The sequence below is a fragment of the Psittacula echo genome, assembly GCF_963264785.1.
Source record: "Psittacula echo genome assembly, chromosome: 5".
NCBI lineage: Eukaryota > Metazoa > Chordata > Aves > Psittaciformes > Psittacidae > Psittacula > Psittacula echo.
The window spans coordinates 18,497,454-18,514,889 of record NC_137739.1 but is presented as its reverse complement, the minus strand read 5'-3'; the positions used below and the strand labels follow the sequence as shown (position 1 = coordinate 18,514,889).

The following is a 17,436-nucleotide window of genomic DNA, read 5'->3' as shown; positions in this document are numbered from 1 at the left end:
CCAAGGCTTCTGGTGCCCCCACACTGGCTGTGGCCATCCCAGTGTGGCTCTTGGATCTGGTTTATCCAACAGATACGTGTCAGGCAGCGAGGGGCTGCGGGATGCATTCTCTGGAGCACCAGCTGGAAAGAGAATGGGAGAGGAGTAGCCAAGGGTTGCGCGCTCATGTGCCCCAGTCCAGCAGACATGCATGTTCATATCCCTCATGAGCCCCAAAAGACCCCCATGGCTTAGTTAATGGGGTGCCCTTCAGGCCCCCAAGGAAGCAGCTTCCTGGGTCTCCCTGCTGCTCCCTGCACTGGAATGAGGGGGCATGTTTCGGTTTGATACCCTGGGGGAGCTTCTGCAGCAGGCAGAGGGCTTTGAAGAGGGGTTGTCCCACAGCACATTGCTTGGACAGGGACAGAGAGTGGCAGCTGTGGGGACAGAGGTGGGGATGAAGAGGCAGGAGCTCCCTTCCCCCAGCCCTGTCCTGCAGCTCTTACCATTCAATGCTCAGAGACCTGGGCCGGAAGGCAGACAGCTCAGCCGAGGCATAATCAGCTTTCCTTCTCTTCTCCTGCTTCTGCTTCACCGACAAGCGGTGGGCAAATCTAGAGAGGCTGCTTTCCGACCTGGGGAAGGGGAGAGGAAAGGCGTTAATGTCACTGAAGCTCCCTGTGGCAGGTCCATGGCACAAAGCCAAGTAATGCTCAGCGCTGAAAAGACGGTCAGCAGCACCAGGACAGTGAGGCATCAGCTGGGGAGGGAAAGGGGGGAAAGAAATGGGAGCAGCAGCAGCATTAACATAACTTCAGCAGGCCAGGACGGGCATGGGTCTATGGTGTGCTGTTAGCAAAGCCGAAGCTGTGAGCTGGCAGGCTGAGAGCACTGGGTCCCTAACCCACTGCAGCACCACCACCTCCTGCCCAAACACCAGCCAGTGATGGCCAAAGCTGGAGATACACCACCTGTTTCAGCTTTTTGCAGTACCTGCCTGAGAGAGGCTGTGCAGCAAGGGAAGTATCTGTGGATAGAATCAAAGCAGACCTCTGCACAGCCACACTCCTTTGGGGAAGCCCCAAAGCCCTTGGGGCTCCCAGCCAGGGGTTTCAAACACTGGGACAACTTCCCTGATGAGGGCTGACAGGGAAATGAGCCCACATCAGAAATGGCTTGGAGGAGGAAACAGAAATGCGTGTAAGCAAACGGGTTTAGCTGCAAAACCCATCTGCGCTGAGGACAAAGCCCCTTCCTCCCAGGTGGATGCTCCAGCATCACTCCCAGTCCCTGGGACTGCGAGAAAATCAACCACTGGCTCCGGGGCCATGCTGCAACACCCTGGCTCCCACAAGAAGAGAACCTCTGTCCCAAGGCACAGGCACAGTCTCCAAGCCACCCAGATGTAGAAATCTGGTACTGAGATTTGCTTTGGAGCCCAGCAGAGACCTGGGTGCCACAGCCCATTCCTGCTACCCATTCACTGGGAGCAGAGGTGGGAGCAAGGGAGCTGGAGCTGGGACACCCTGACTTGGGCACACGACCAGGCTGGTGGCACTGGTGCCATTTGCCAGTCCTGCCAGCACAGCCACTGCCTCCCCTCCTTCAGTCCTGTGCCAGCACAACCTGCTCCCACAGCTCAGCTGGGCAGGGCACGCAATGGGGCAGGAGCAATCTGACAGAGGTTCCATGGGATGAGGAACAGACCTGGGGGGAGCCTTTGAACCTACACATATTACTAAAGCCACTCCTCCTCTCGAGTCCTGACCAGTTTCAACCAAACAAAACACCACACAAAACAGAAGGAAGAAGGTTTTTCTCAGAAACAAGAGGTCCTTGCTTTTCCTCGCAATAATTAAGCCAACTACAACCAGCTAATAGTATTTTTTCCTGATACATTTCAAATTCAGACATCTTCAATTCATTAACTCTGGTTACTGATTTATTTTTCAGCTTATGAATTGCTGTTGCCGGGGGTGGGGCGGAGACAGCTTTCTGGAGAAGGCTTTCGTCTCTCCAGTCACCAGTGGGAAAGAGCCACTCAGACCTTCCAGAGTCACTCTTTACACTCTTGAGAAGAAACACTACTTTGATGTAAAGGATGAGTTTTGCCTTAAAAGAAACAACAGAAAACCCAAAGCACAGCTTTGCCCTGCTCACAGCTGAAGGAAGAGGTGTTTGAAGAGGAGCAATAGAGGCGCCTTGGGAGAGCCCATCGAGCACAGCACCAACACATCCCCACCATCGTGCCTCTCATAGAATCATAGAATCAATTAGGTTGGAAAAGATCTTTAAGATCATCAAGTCCAACCATTACCCCAAGGTGCTGTTGGCTTCGTATAGCACCTCCTTAGTGTCATTTGAGTGTTTCCACTGAGATAGTTCTAACTCTGCCCAGCTTTCCACCACCCCAGGAGAGACTCCTGGGGTGAGGGCTCCATCCCTAGCTGCTAGCACACTGGTGATCTTGCTCTTCAGAGACGCAGGGACTGCATGAGAATGCTGTCCTGTTTGCTACGCTAGCCACATCCCCTCCATGCTCCCTGCACCATTGTAGCCACCCCTCCCAAAGTGGTCCCCAGCCCAAACAATCTGCATGGATCCAAGAAGGCAGACATCCCCCGTGAGAAACAAGTAGCTCTGTCATGCTGGTTACATGCCTCTTGGGACCAACAGAACCAGAACAATTAAGAAGAAGTTCTTCCCTGTGAGGGTGCTGAGGCACTGGCACAGGGTGCCCAGAGAAGCTGTGGCTGCCCCATCCCTGGCAGTGTTCAAGGCCAGGTTGGACGGGGCTTGGAGCAACCTGGTCTAGTGGAAGGTGTCCCTGCCTGTGGCAGGGGGTTGGAACTGGATGAGCTTTAGGGTCCTTTCCAACCCAAACCAGTCTGGGATTCTGTGATTCTGTGAATTATACAACCAGGAGGTTTACTCAATTCATCCACATGCTCCAAGCAGGCTTGCTCATACAGCCAACAGAATCCACCAAGAAGAGCTGGCAGGGGGTAAACAGGGTGATGTGCGACATTGCTTGGAATGAAGGAGCATTAGTCTCTGGGGACAGGATGCACTGACGGGGCTGGAGAAGCCACCTGAGTTCTCAGGGATATGCTGCATGGCATTGCAGGAGAAGATGCAGGGAGAAAAGGGATACTCTAGGGGATGCTCCCCAGCTCAGGGCAGGTGCTGTGCAGACCTGCCCAACCCAGGGTGGGTAAGTGAGACAGAAGTTGATCAACACTGCTTTCATCCCCAGATCAACCCTTCAGCCTACTTGTCACCCACCCCCTCCCACTGCTCACAGCCAGGTTAATGGAGGCAGCTCTGACGGGCCACTACCTCCCCTTGAGAGCTGTCAGCCATTCATCCAGCGCTCAGCAATGAACCAGGATCTTCTCACCTCCACTGGACCCAAAAGCTCCAGCAGAAGCATCACTAATTAGAAAGCCAGGAGGACGTTCATGTATCATCTGGCTATTTATACAGTGCAGCTTTACATAAACTGTACTGCAGAAGAAGCAATGAATCATACCTGCTGTGCTGCGGCTGCACAGAAGCAAACACAGCCTGGCACCTGCAGCCTGCTCTGCCCCACTCCCCTTGCCCCACTGAGACCCTGCTTGTGGGTCAGCTTCCCCCAGCTCCTCATGCTGGGACTACTCCACCTCGCAGGGTCAGGATGCTCTCAGGGCCAGGATGCTCTCACAGCTGAGCACTGAGCCCAGGGTCTGTACTCAGTGGGTGGCAGCAGTGGTTAGACACTAACATTGAGGAGGGAGATGCTGTCGGGACCATACTTTCACTGCCCAAGTGCTTTCCAAATGCATGTAGATGTCCCTGTACCTTGAGAAAGATCAACATTAGGGGTCTTAAGGTAGAGACAGGGAAACTGAGGCACAGAGTGGCTGTGTGATTGAGGCAGGTTCCCTATGGCTGTTGGCATCCATCCTCTTGTGCACTTCACTGGTGGGCAAGATTTTCATGCCTTCGCCCATCAGTACGAGCACACTCAGCACCACAAATGCCAATCTGGGGAGCAGGCAGCCCCAGAGAGCCACTGCCACCTTGACCCAGCTTCATCCCAGCCACAGGATGGGGACAAGGCCAGCACAGCTCCCCAGTTCCCCATGGGAGTGCTCACGGCCCAGCCTGAGCAGGATTTGGGCTGACCTGCCCATCCCACCATAAGAAGCTGCATCCTTGCAGCAGCTCACATCAGCGCTGCTGTGGCTCGAAGGACCCTGGCACCAGCTGCACCACAGCCTGCCAAGGCCACTGGTGCTCCCCGGAGCCAAGGGGACACGCGGGAAAAACCCTCGATTGAAACATCAACCGCAGCGCTGGGAAGAATTGTCTCCTGACAACCAGAGAAGGTTGTTAGCTACTGTGCTGTATCATAAATCACACCTCTGTGACTTGCCATCTGTCAGCCAGATTACACATGTTCAGAGTTCCATGTCAGTGCTGAAGTCAGAACGCAGCATCTTTCCTGCAGAAAGAATTACCGGCCCTGGAGACTCCTGCAGCAATATCCATGCTCAGCCCTTCCCTCCAAAGCTCCCGGCAGAGCAGAGCTGACAGTGCCAAGAATCCCACATGTGACATCTCCCCGATACAACCACCTCTTCGGGTACACATGGAGTGTCAGGACCCCCTGGCACCAGCCACAGCACCCAGCCCTGGCCACAGGCAGGGGCAACCAGAGGCAGATGCTGCTGCTGATGGGAGACAGGGACCCCAGCCTCATTTGTGCTGATGTCCACCCAGGGTGTTCGAACAGGATGAGCAGAGGGTGCCCAGAGCAGCACTTGGACCCTCGATGCCACCACAACCCAGCCTGGCCAAGAAGGAAGACTTCAGCTCAGCACCAGAACATGCCATGTAATACCAGCCTGATGGTCATCCCGTCACCAGGCACATTTCTGGGGGGTGTGGCCCCAACCTGGTGATTCCTGGCTCTTGGAGGCATTGGGAATGCAGGCACAGACACAGTGTGCTGGCAGCCTCTGGCTCTGCCAGCTCCCTCAGCCACCTGTCCCTGTGCACAGCATCCAGCACAAAAAGCCACTCAGCTGCCTTTCCAGATGAGGACAAGGGTCTGAAGCGTCTCCCTCCACCCCCTCGCTGGCCAGGCAGTAGGTGAGCAATATCACTAGTACAGAAATACATAGGGACTCAATTCATCCCTCCGGCTTCACCCACTGTGCACAGGCACGGATTTGGTCAGGGTCTGCAGTGCCTCACCACCACATCCCCCACACCATGCCATCACTGGAAAGCAATGACAAGCACAATCCCTGTCCCCTGGGCTTTCATCCCTGCCTCTCCCTCACAGTGGCCCATGGAGGGACACGGTGCTGCCTCTGCAAGAAGCAGCACGATTCAGCAGCCAGCAGCCACTGGACTGCAAGAGCTGGCCGTGCAGTGTTCAGAGCTGCAGGACACACACACCGTGGTCTGTGCTGGTACAGTGCATCATGCCATGAGTGTGGGATGACCATGGTCATGAGGCAGTGCTGGTGCAGGCACTGGCATGGGGCTGGCAGCACCAGCAATGTTCCTGCTGTACCAAACATACCCAGCCAAAGCCCTCACCATCACACAGGCATGAGCCATTCCATCCCACAGAGATGGACATCTCCCAGCCCAGGCAGGAATAATTCCCACTTGTTGCATTCCCTATCTAGAGAATCGGGAGCCAGCATGTCCTTGAATGTGGTTCTGAACTAACCCAGCTCTTGGCAGGCAGATTCCAGCCTCGTGGATCAGCACAGGCAAGCACAAGTTCCAGGACAAGCTGTGCAGTGGCTGTGGGCAGCCCTGGCACCTGACAGCAGGGAAACAAGCAGCATTTTCAGCTGGTCCCCCCTTTGGGAACAATCACTGTAAAACCAGCTTTGGAGTTGGACTTACCCCACCATGGGCATCCTGGCTGCAGCCTGGCCTTGGAGAACTAGACACTGCCTCCGGGTGAGCACAGCTCAGTGCACTCCCCGCAGCAGCAGGGCTCAGGAGCCTGTGAGTCTTTCATTTGCACAGGTGCAGTTAGAATAAAATAGAGGGAAAATAATGGATGCTGGAAAGGTGCCTCCAGAGCAGGCAGCAGACTGCTGGGAGAGGGAGGCTTTAGGAAGCGGACGTGCACTCAGCTCCGGGCAGCTCCGGGCCAGACTTGACCCTGCTCACTGGAGCACAGCACCCACTGACCACAGCTCCAGCCATGACTGTGCCTCCAAAGCAGGAGCCAGGACAGGAGCCTGGGAGAGCTGGGCACAGCATGGTGCTGTGCTGTGCCGTGCCGGGAAGGATGCGCGGCGTCACGCAACGATGCTCACTCACCTGCTCAGCCGCTGCTTCCTTCCCTCCTGGCTCTGCTGATCGCCTGCTGCCAGAAGAGCAGCTCATCCAAGAGTGGCTCTTCAAGAAAATCCCTGTCCCCTTGACGCACACAACCACAGGCATGCTCCCATCCCGGCCGGCATCCCCTGCTCCACTCCTCATCCGCCACCTCAGCGTCTCTCAGCCATCACCTCAGGTTTCTCACTTGCTCTGGGCTTGGCTCTTTTTTTTTTTTTTTTTTTCCTTTTCTTTTATCCTCTTCTTTTTTTTTTTTTTGTTTTGTGTTTTCCTTTTTTTTTTTTTTTTTTCCTTTCTCCCAATCTTGTTTCTATAGAAACGAGATTAGCAGAGGGGGAAATAAACCGGCCCCATGTGACTCAGATTCCGACACTGAAGAATCTCCTGGTCACGCTTGCCGGAGCTTTACGTAACCACGAGTCTGCGCGGGCTCGGCTGAGGGGACCAGGCTGGGATGGAGGGACCAGGCTTGGATGGGGGGACTGAGCTCAGATGGGGGACCAGGCTTGGACCAGGGGGTACCGAGCCTGCATGGAGGGACAAGGCTTGGATAGGGGGACTCTGCTTGGATGGAGGGACCAGGCTTCGATGGGGGGACTGAGCTTGGATGAGGGGAACCAGATTTGGCTGTAGAGGGACCACCACCAGGCAGGACACAGCAATGCTTGGGGCTTACCTCCCCTGGCTTTGAGCTTTCTGTGGCACTTCTGATGCAACAGTGTGCCACCAAACCCCACCAGCATCCTCAGAGGATGTAAGCCCCTGACACCCTGTTTGGCTACCTGTTGATATTGAGAGGGGGAGAAAGCAAAGAGTGCTGAAAACTGCCTGAGTCCCACTAAAACTTTTGGGTGCTCAGGCAAGGTTGGGAGGAGAGAGGCCCAAGAAGCCCCCACTCTGCCAGGCTCTCCTGCCCCAGCCCTCACCACTCAGGAAAGTGGGTTTGGCCACTGGTCTCCATTATCCATGGGGTCATGGGTGACCGTGCAGGGAATATGGTGAGCTGCAGCCAGACACATACTTCACACTCCTCACGTTCCTCCTCCCCAGTTTCCTAAATCCATGAGCACTGTCCATTAGTTGAGCTGTTCCACCACTGTCTGAGTCTGCAAAAGGCACAGGACTCTGCCCACAGTGACCTCCCAAGCCCTTGATGTGTTCCCTTAGCTCATAGATGGACCCTGACTGCACATGGCTATTGCTGCCTGCCAATGCTGCCCACCCAGTCTTCTGCTGATGAACCCCACATCTGTACAGGACACTGCAGATCTGGGGCTCACCCCCACTGCCCAGATGCTGCCCAGGGCTGGAAGTGGGAAGCTTGGGTGACCTCCTGCTAGGACACAGCAGTTCAACCCCAGGAGCAGTGTGGTGACTTCTCCAAGGCAGCAGCACAGGAGCTCAGTTGAGCTCATACTCCCTGAGCAGGGCTGCAGAGAGCATCTCAGAGGGATCGGTTCTTGACCCAAAGAGCAGAGCATTGAATCCACACAGGGAAAGGAATTTGTCAGGAAATTCTCCAATTCCCGTGTTTCCTTCAGGGATTCATTGTCCCATGTCTCAGGCTGACTCAAAGAGTGATTAGTTTGCGAGATCTGATGCCATTACAGCCCAAGGTCTGCCCACAGGCACATCAGGGAATCTCTCCTCCACTGAGCACCACGGTGTTGAACATCACATCAGTGGAACAGGCTCCAGTTTGCCTCGGGACAGATCAGCCATCACCTAACAGCACTTTCATAGCATCCCAGACTGGTTTGTACTGGAAGGGACCTTAAATCTCATCCAGTTCCAACGCCCTGCCACGGGCAGGGACACCTTCCACTAGACCAGGTTGCTCCAAGCCCCGTCCAACCTGGCCTTGAACACTGCCAGGGATGGGGCAGCCACAGCTTCTCTGGGCAACCTGTGCCAGCGCCTCAGCACCCTCACAGGGAAGAACTCCTGCCTAAGAGCTCATCTCAGTCTCCCCTCTGACAGGTTAAAGCCATTCCCCCTTGTCCTGTCCCTACAGGCCCTTGCCCAAAGCCCCTCTCCAGGTTTCTTGTAGGTCCATTTAGTGACTGGAAGCTGCTCTAAGATCCATCTTTGGGTTCCTTATCAGCTGAGGTAAGAAGGAGTGGCATCTCCACATCCCTCTTGCATTGTTGCCCCAGAGCTGGACTGCAGGGGTGGGGGTTGTGCCCAGTGAGGGTTTGCTGCAAGGGAAGGAGAGTTCACCAGCATGCTGAGGCTTCCAAGGCCAGAGAGAGGGACAGTGGGGATGCTGCTAATGGGGAAAGAGTGGCAGGAGTTGCAGGAGATGGTAAAGAAAGCAGATGGAGGTCTCAACAAGAGACAAGGAGAAATGTCTGACAGCCCTGGGACACATTGCTGCAACTCTAGACAAGTTGACCTGAGCCCCTGAATGGTTCAGAGAACCTGAACCGTTCTTCCTTGTGCCGCAGCACATGTCAGTGTAAGCTGCCTCTTGGCTGATGAGTACCCTAAAGCTATAAAGAAGATAGATCAGAGCTGCAAAACCCCAATAAGCAGAACCAAGGGCAGCCCTGTGGTGACAGGGGCTCAGGGGGACTTTGTGGCAGCAAATTTCTTGGTAGTCACCAACATTTGCCACGAACTGGGGGGCATAAGCAGCACTTAAAGATTGACAGTGAGTGCTGCTTTGGCAGGCCTGGCAGATGCAGGCACTGAGGGTGATGCTGGGCTGGCTTCTCTGGGAAGGATCAAGCTGGAGCCTGCAGGCTCTGGAGCAAGGAGTCAGGATGAGCAGATAGGATCCTCTATTTAAAGTATGAGAACAGGGTCACAAAAAACTTCCACCAGCAAAAATGCTTTGATACATACAGCTAATTATAGTTGGCATTATCAGGCTGCATTACAATTAGCAAGTTGGTGGCTGGTCTCTATTTCTGACCTGCAGCACAAGGCGGGTAGGTACACCCAAGGATGAAAGAAGAAGGGAAGCAGGGGGAGAAGGACAGAGATACCTCACGGGTGTATTTAAATAAGCAGCACAGCTGTTTCCAAGCATGGTAGAATAGGAGGTTTTATTTGGAGGGTACTTACAAAGAAAGCCAAGGAAAGAAACACCATCCATCCCTTCAGAGCAGCCTCCGGCAGCAAGCGCAGTGCCTCATGACCCTGCTCGCTCCAAACCCTTCAGCACCCTTCAGGTGTGCTCTGAGGTCCCACCCCTCCAAGCAGCACCCTGGGCTGACTTTTCATAGCAATTTAGAGGCCAAATTAAAGCAGCATTCAGGAAGAAACCAAATCACACATCCTACTTGCACTTCCTAAAGCCTGCTCCTGTTGGCCTGTTCAGTATTCAGCATCAGGGAGGTTGCTTCACGACAGCAGAAGCAAATGAACGCAGGAGCAAACCCTGGAAATGGATAGCATTTTTAGAACTTTTTTCTTGTTTTCTTTGAAAACCAGAGTTTTGTCAAACTCAAAGTATTTGCTGCACAGAATCTGATGCTAATCCAAGCAGAAGGAACCATCTGATGAGTCCCAAATTAAAATGTTCCTTTGTTTTGGCTTTCAAACATAGTATTTTAATACCCATGTACGCTCTGAATGGAAGGTAAATTTGCATGTCCTCCCCCTAAAAATTCTTTATCAAAACAATGATTTTGTTCATTTGCATTTTGACAATAACTGTCCCCGCTCTGGCCAACAGCTGCTGGTGCAGGAACAGAGATGCTGGGCACGTGTGTCCACAGCCTGATGCGTCACGCTGCACCCTCAGCTCCCATCATGCTCATGCCACTGCTGGGGACAGGACCTGCAAAAGCGTCATCTTCCTCCCTGGGCATCAGCATCACCCATGAGCATGCACAGTCCTGTTGGGAACTCATCCCTATGTGGGTACAAGTGGAAGCATCTCATGGGCAAGCACAGTAAGGATGCAGTGGGACATGCTGCCAAGAGACCCTGCCCCCACCGATATGAACGTAGCCCATGAATGGGGCTGTGGGACTTGGGAAGAGGTGGGATCCTGAAAATAATCTGATACAGAAGTTTCCTCTTGCTCCAGATTCTAAGCAATATTTAGACTGAGATCTCCTTGCACATCACCATGTCAAGACTCTGTTATATCCGGTGAGCTGTAAAACAGCTTAGAAGAAGAGAAGGATCTGGGGGCACTGGTGGATGAAAAGCTGGACATAACCCACAGTGTGCACTTGCAGTGCAGAGCCCCCCATGTGCTGGGCTGCATCCCGAGAGCGTGAGCAGCAGGTTGAGGGAGGAGAGTGTCCCCCTCTGATGTGCTCCGGGAAGACCCTCCCTGCAGTCCTGATCCAGCTCTGGGGCAACAACTGAAGAGGGACCCGGAGCTGTTGGAGTGAGTCCAGAAGAGGCCACGGAAATGCTGCGAGGGCTGGAGCAGCTCTGCTCTGGAGCCAGGCTGAGAGAGCTGGGCTTGTTCAGCCTGGAGAAGAGAAGGCTCCTTAAGGGGACACCTTAGAGCAGCTCCAGTGCCTAAAGGGGCTACAAGAAACCTGGAGAGGGGCTTTGGGCAAGGGCCTGTAGGGACAGGACAAGGGGGAATGGCTTTAACCTGACAGAGGGGAGACTGAGATGAGCTCTTAGGCAGAAGTTCTTCCCTGTGAGGGTGCTGAGGCGCTGGCACAGGTTGCCCAGAGAAGCTGTGGCTGCCCCATCCCTGGCAGTGTTCAAGGCCAGGTTGGATGGGGCTTGGAGCAACCTGGTCTAGTGGAAGGTGTCCCTGCCTGTGGCAGGGGGTTGGAACTGGATGAGCTTTAAGGTCTCTTCTAACCCAAACCTTTCTATGATTCTGTGTAAGCAAAGACCTTTTCCTGACTCCCTGCCACAAACTATATCATTGACGAGCACTGTTTCATGAATGGCACATACCAGTACACTTCACCCTCAAAATTAGCTTAATCTACCTTCGAAACAGAAGTCAAGCCATGTACATGCAACAATTAAATAAAATCTACAAAATAAAATGGGCAAATATTCTTTCCCCTGGGAAAAATCTCCATCACTTTGCTTATTTTTAACAAGTCCATACCTTCCCTTTACTATTGTTCGTAATGAAGACATTGCTCCTTCCTGAGCAGCAGGACAGAGCTTGGGCTCTTCCAACTGGGCTTCGTGAGCATGCTTGACTGTATGCCCGCCAAGGCAGAGGAACAGACTTGCTCCTGTCTTGCCAGGGGACAGGAGTGCTCTGTGTCCAGCCCTGGCAGTTTTCAGAATATCCCCCCAGCAAATAAAGCTTTTATCTTAATTAAAAAGATGATAGAAAAAAAAAAAAAAGACAAAATGACAAAACCCAACAAATCCTTTTCTATGTGTGCAATCAGTGTGGAAGGGTGAGAAGCACCCTGGAGGGGACCTTCATCTTTCTTCACCCACTCTGGCAGCAGCTTAGGCTGAGCCCATGCCCAGCAAGACAGCACCGCGTCATCCCAGCATCCCTGCTATGCTCCAGCATCCCTGCCAAGTCTCAGCATCCCTCCATGTCCCAGTATCCCCACCATGTTTCAGCATCCCTGCCGTGTCTCAGCATCCTGCCATGGCCCTGCATCCCCGCCATGGCCCAGCATCCCTCCATGATCCAGCATCCCTGCCATGTCCCAACATCCCTGCCATGCCTCCGGCATCCCTGTCATGCCATCCACATCTGCCCTGGCAGCTGTGACTTCAGCCTGCTCCCGCTTTGGGGGGCACAGGCTGCCCTGGGGCTGAGCCGTTGTTCAGTTTGAGCGCTGCACTCATGCTGGAGCCGGCTCTTGTTTGCCATGGCCCCGTGTCCCATGCTGCTGCAGAAATGGAAAAGCTTGTTATGTTATTCTGGGCTGCCAGGCAGCCCGGCTTTTCCAAGTGCAGGAGAGCAGTGATGTGGTTAACACGAGCCGGCCACAGAGCCACGGTGGTTTTTGTTTCTGGGCTGGCCCCAACCTCCTTCTGCGGACCACACCGCGATGGGAATGCAGGTGCCAGGAGCTGTGCATGCACATGGGAGTTGCCTGTGCACATGGAGTGCTTGTGAGTGCCCGCATGCTTGCATTGGGGGCTGCAGGGAATGAGCCCAGACCCTGGAGGCACCAGGATGCCTGCCGAGAAACACACCCCCAGCAGCATCCCGCTGGCCTCAGGGACACGGCCCACGGGGACACACAGAGCCTGACCCATGCATGTGCTGCCCCCAGCTAGAGCTGGGAGCTTGTTCATCCTGGTGGCCCCCAAAGGGCCACCCAATACCTCTGTGTTTCATTCACAAAGCTCCCCAAACTGGTAAAGTAGCACCTATAGAAGAACTACATACTAAAACCCAATCCGTGGAGGATCCTGGGTTTTTGTTTTTTTTTTTTTTTTTTTTTTTGTTTTGTTATCTAACTAAAGGGGAAAAGGAGGAATGCAGATTTCCACGAGACTGACTCTAAGATATAACACTGGTGTACATCAGCACCAAGTGGGAAAACCTCATCAAAGTATTTTCAGTCAGAAGAACAATGCTGTAAAGTGCCACCCAGTTACACACAGCTCTCTTCTGCCCCCTGTGTTGCCTCTCCTACCGAAAGTGAGCAGTTACAAGGGATAGCTGGGTCAGTCTACGGACCCCACTCTGCTCTCAGTACCCTTCAGGTGATGGGCAGCAGCGATGGTCCTGGAATGGGTCCCAGGATGGACAGCAGGAAGATGTGTAGTTGTGGAGGCACCCACAGGACTTGTGCACAGCATGCACTGTCCCCTGACGGTTCAGCTGACACAGGGGTGGATCTGTGCTAGGAACTGGGAGATGGGAACCCACCAGGTCAGTGTTGCAAAAACATCTTTCCATACTAAAGGACGATTTCCCTCAGGTCTTGGGAGCACGTCAGGGTTTACAACCCAGCCCACTGAGCTCTCCTGCACCACTGCATGAATCTGCATCTTTTTCTGCTCCCAGAATCTTCAGTTCTTCCCAGTTCAGTGAGAACCTCTCACCACCCTACCCAAGGCACTCGCCCATCAGCTTTGCCCAGCAATGTGCATGGGGACGCAGCACGCTGCTTAACAGCCCTTGAAATAACAGGGACAAGGAGAATGGAAAACGCATCCCTACAGGCAAACCGTAGCTCATCCAAACTTCCTCCCAGTCCAAAAGTCCCCTTGAAAAGGCATGACAGAGATTTACAAAGCTCCCTCTTGCAAGAAGGGGAAAAACGCAGGAGAGAAAAGCCCTTGGCGTGCCTCCCCCCACGGCGGGGACACGCTGCCGGGCTGTGAGGGACTTGAAGAGATTTGCGATGCAATAAAAACATTCCTGCCTGCGAAGCATGAAACCCCAAAAGTTTATGGGAAACCACTGTCTTCGGGATGTCTGCATATCTTCAGGCATCCTGGGAGCTGTAGTTCAAAGAAACCAAGAAAAAGCAAGCGGTCAATAATGATGGTTTCTGGATGGAGGTTGTGTGACTATTGGCTCCCACATGAAAGCCTGAATTTCTGGGATGCTGAGCCTGTTTCCGTAGCCAAGTGAAAGGATTGCTCCTTGGCGCCTGGGGCATGAGAGACTCCAGCAACAAGGCGAGGGAGAGCAAGAGGTTCTTGCTGCCTTCAGGGAAGAACGAATGGCCTCTGGCTCCAATAAGAATGACCCAAAAGCCAAACATCCATGATTAGGAGGAGGGATGTGCTGCAATGGGAGCCAAGCAGGACAGGCCAAAGCCATTTCCAGGGCCAGGAACCTCGCTGTGATCCATCAGAGATGTGGTCCCTGCATGGTGCACGTCTCCAGCCAGTATCCAGCCAAGGATCGGCTGGATGGGGTGACCTCAGCGAGGGACTGCACATGGGGATGGGGTCCTCCTCCAGGCTGCAAGAGGACCCAGCACAGCCGTTTTCACCTGGTACTGTGAAAACCATAGGACACCAGTCTGGGCTGCAGGGACGCAGCTAGAATCCTCAATCTCTGTGCCTCAGTTTCCACATTAACTCTTACTATCCACCTATCCCCAAGTGTATAGGGACTGTCCTTTGCTGTTTGAACACCCACAGGGAAATGAGCTCCTCAGAAGCCAGCTGTCTACACTGCACCATGCCCAGCATTATTCAGTCACCATCAGGCGCATTTCCTCAGACCCCACCAGTCCAGCAAAAGGTGGTTTATTCTGACACAGGAGCCTTTTAATGTAAAAGAGTTACCTCCCAGTAGGAAAACTAGTGGTACTTGACGTCCTCCAGATGAGACATTGCCCGTCAGCAGAGCTCTGGCACCTAAAATGCCCTTCATGCATGACCACACTGAGGGCAGTAGTGCAGGGACAAGGATGTGAGAGGGTTGCATCTCATCCCAGACTGAGCCTCAAGTGATGCAGATGAGACACTTTTATTCCCAACCAAGGAATCCTGCAGCAAAGACCACAGCCACAGGGCAAAGGCAGCAGCAGGGACATGAGCCATGGTGAGTGACCTTCTCACTATCTGCCTTTCATTGCGGGCTTGGGCTTCACACATCAGACCACAGCACTGCTCCGTGGTTGTGCAAGGCCCTCTCTGCCTTTGGACAACATCTGCCCACCAACACAAGCACAGTGGAGACACACAATGACAAACCCATGACGTGAGGCTTGGTGATGGCTGACTTAAAACCCTAGCTTGACAGCAATGAAAGATGAACCACAGGATGGCTTGTCCTTGGAGAAAACCTGTAGCCCTGAGGAATCAAGAAGAGGTGGATTATTCATGCTGTCAATAGCATGGGTGCTTTGCACGTCTCATCTTCCCCCTCCATCCTTGAGCACAGAAAACATTGCAGGTTGTTGCTGTGAACATATCTTGGTGCACAGTGAATGATGCCTGTGGGTTGAGGACACCACGGCAGGTGCCACTGAACACAGGCAGGTCCCACTGAACACAGCACCCCTCACACCTTGCTGCAACCCCACCCAGGCTATAGCCTTCCAGCTTCTCAGAGCAAAACCTGCCTTTTAATGCAACCAGCTGGCAGATCCACAGGGTGCTGCAGCCAAGAGCGGAGTCTCTGGAGGCTCTGAAGAAAGATGTCTGTTTTCACAAACAGTACAAAAGGCACCCTGAGACAGTCACGGCCATAACAGGTAAGATGAGAGACCTTGTCTCCAAGATTTAGGGCTTTATGGTGTCTCCTGCTTTCTTTTCCTTGACTGTCAAACTCACACAGAGATCCTGATCCTCCCTGGAACTAAATCCCAGGTTTACTGAAACCATACAGCTGACACAGCCTTTTCCTTGCTCTGAGGTGTCTCAGCCCTGCTTGGTACAAACCCCTTCTCCACAGGAAAGAGCCTCACCAGGCAGGTGGCCTCCTGAACCTCTCCAAACCAGGCTCCCTACCTCCAGTCAATCCCCACGAGTCCTCAGCATGGGGCTGTCACTAACACACACAGGTTCAGCACATGGTCTTGCAACGGTTGTCCTGGCTTGCTTCAAACCTCAGTCTGGTGTCCTCAATCTGTTCCACAGTACTGATAAAACGCAACTGAGGAAGATGGTGGGGCTTCAGGAGCAGAACAGACGCTCAGCCTCCCATCCAACTCCAGCCAAAACGTGGCTCCTCACCTGCAGCACATGCAGCACCTCAGCCTTTGCTGCATATTCTCAGGCACCTTCAGTCTTCCCCTACACCACTCAATCCTGTTAGAATGGTTTTCATTGCACCCTGAGCCTCAGCAATGGGTATCTCTGAAGCAGAACCTCAGGGAGGGAAGGGAGGAGCAGGATGCTGCTGTTCAGCCCATTTCTGAGAGGAAAAGCAACCATCTGGGGTCAGATCATCTCTCAGCAGCTCGGAGGAACACACACAAGCTGCCATGTTTTGATATGAGATGGCTCAGTGCTGCCCAGAAACATAACTTAGGCCTCCTGCACTCACTTCACCAAGCCCTCTCTTTGAATTAATGCCACTTTTCAAATCAGACTGAAAGTGCTGACGTACAGGGGGAGTCCTTCCCAAAACTACTTTTTCCAAATGAGCCAAAGCAGCAAAGGGTTACTAACCAGGGAGAAAATGAGGACAGGGAGGGAATGTGCTGTTCTTTAATATGGACTGTGCTAATGAGCATTATAAAACTAAAGAGTAGTAAAGACTCAATGACTTCAACCCTAGAAAAGCTGCAGTCAAGACCCAAAGCAAAACAGCAGAGAGAAGACAGGGGAAAGTCCAGTGTGGTTCCAGCACCTAGGGCCATATTCAGTGCCTCTCATCTCCAGCACCAGGTCGCTTGATTAAAGTGGAGGTAACCCAAGCCCCTCTGCTAGTCCTGGGAATGATTTCAGCCAGCCATAACCCAGTCATGATAGAAAGATCATTACAGTATGATCACGATAGCATGCTGAGAGAGCTGGGCTTGTTCAGCCTGGAGAAGAGAAGGCTTCTTAAGGGGAGACCTTAGAGTGGCTCCCAGTGCCTAAAGGGACTAGAAGAAACCTGGAGAAGGGCTTTGGACAAGGGCCTGTAGGGACAGGACAAGGGGGAATGGCTTTAACCTGCCATGGTTAATCCATGGAGAAGAGGAGCTGCCACACCACGATGCTCAGGCCTTGATGCTGCAAGGGGATCGAATTCTTACAGCCTTGCGAGTGGCGCTTAGGTTTGCTTGAATGGTTGGCTTTGGTTCCCTCAGTTGCTGCAGGGACTCTGCTTTTACAGGACTAAGTCCAACCAAACACTTAAGCATGTGCTCATCTCCCTGGTAAGAGCAGCCCGTGGAGATCAATGCTTCAAAAAACGCACTTTCCTGGATCAGGGCCACAGTGATGGAGCTACCACCACCAAAGCCATACCTGAACAGGACCTCCCAACGCTGTCTCTCCCTAGGAAAAACAGCAGAGCTATACTGAATATCAACCTATATTTTAAGTGTTTCAAAATAAGCAAACCTCCCTTCCCCTGCAAAATAAGAGAAATCCTAGAAAAAACAGAGCACAAACTGTACCTTCACACATCCCCCACTGAGCGCCAACCCAGGGCAAGCATAAGGAGCCTTGAGTCCAAAGACAGTCACATTTTCTAGGGAGCATGTTAGCACAGCCCTGGAGCTGGTGGTGACAGGTAAACTGGCTGCAGGGAGCCCCCGGACTCCCAGCACTGCGCTGGGCTCA

General features: G+C 53.2%; 1 protein-coding gene across 1 annotated transcript in view; it reads right to left on the bottom strand.

Moving 5' to 3' along the window:
* Positions 1-17,436, bottom strand: part of LOC308221740 (ankyrin repeat and fibronectin type-III domain-containing protein 1-like) — a gene marked incomplete at its 5' end in the record, with an annotated part of 181,837 nt that overhangs the window by 39,761 nt on the left and 124,640 nt on the right. Inside the window, one exon of the mRNA XM_080618974.1 lies at positions 486-614. Coding sequence (XP_080475100.1) covers positions 486-614 — 129 coding nt within the window. The remainder of the gene's footprint in view (positions 1-485; positions 615-17,436) is intronic.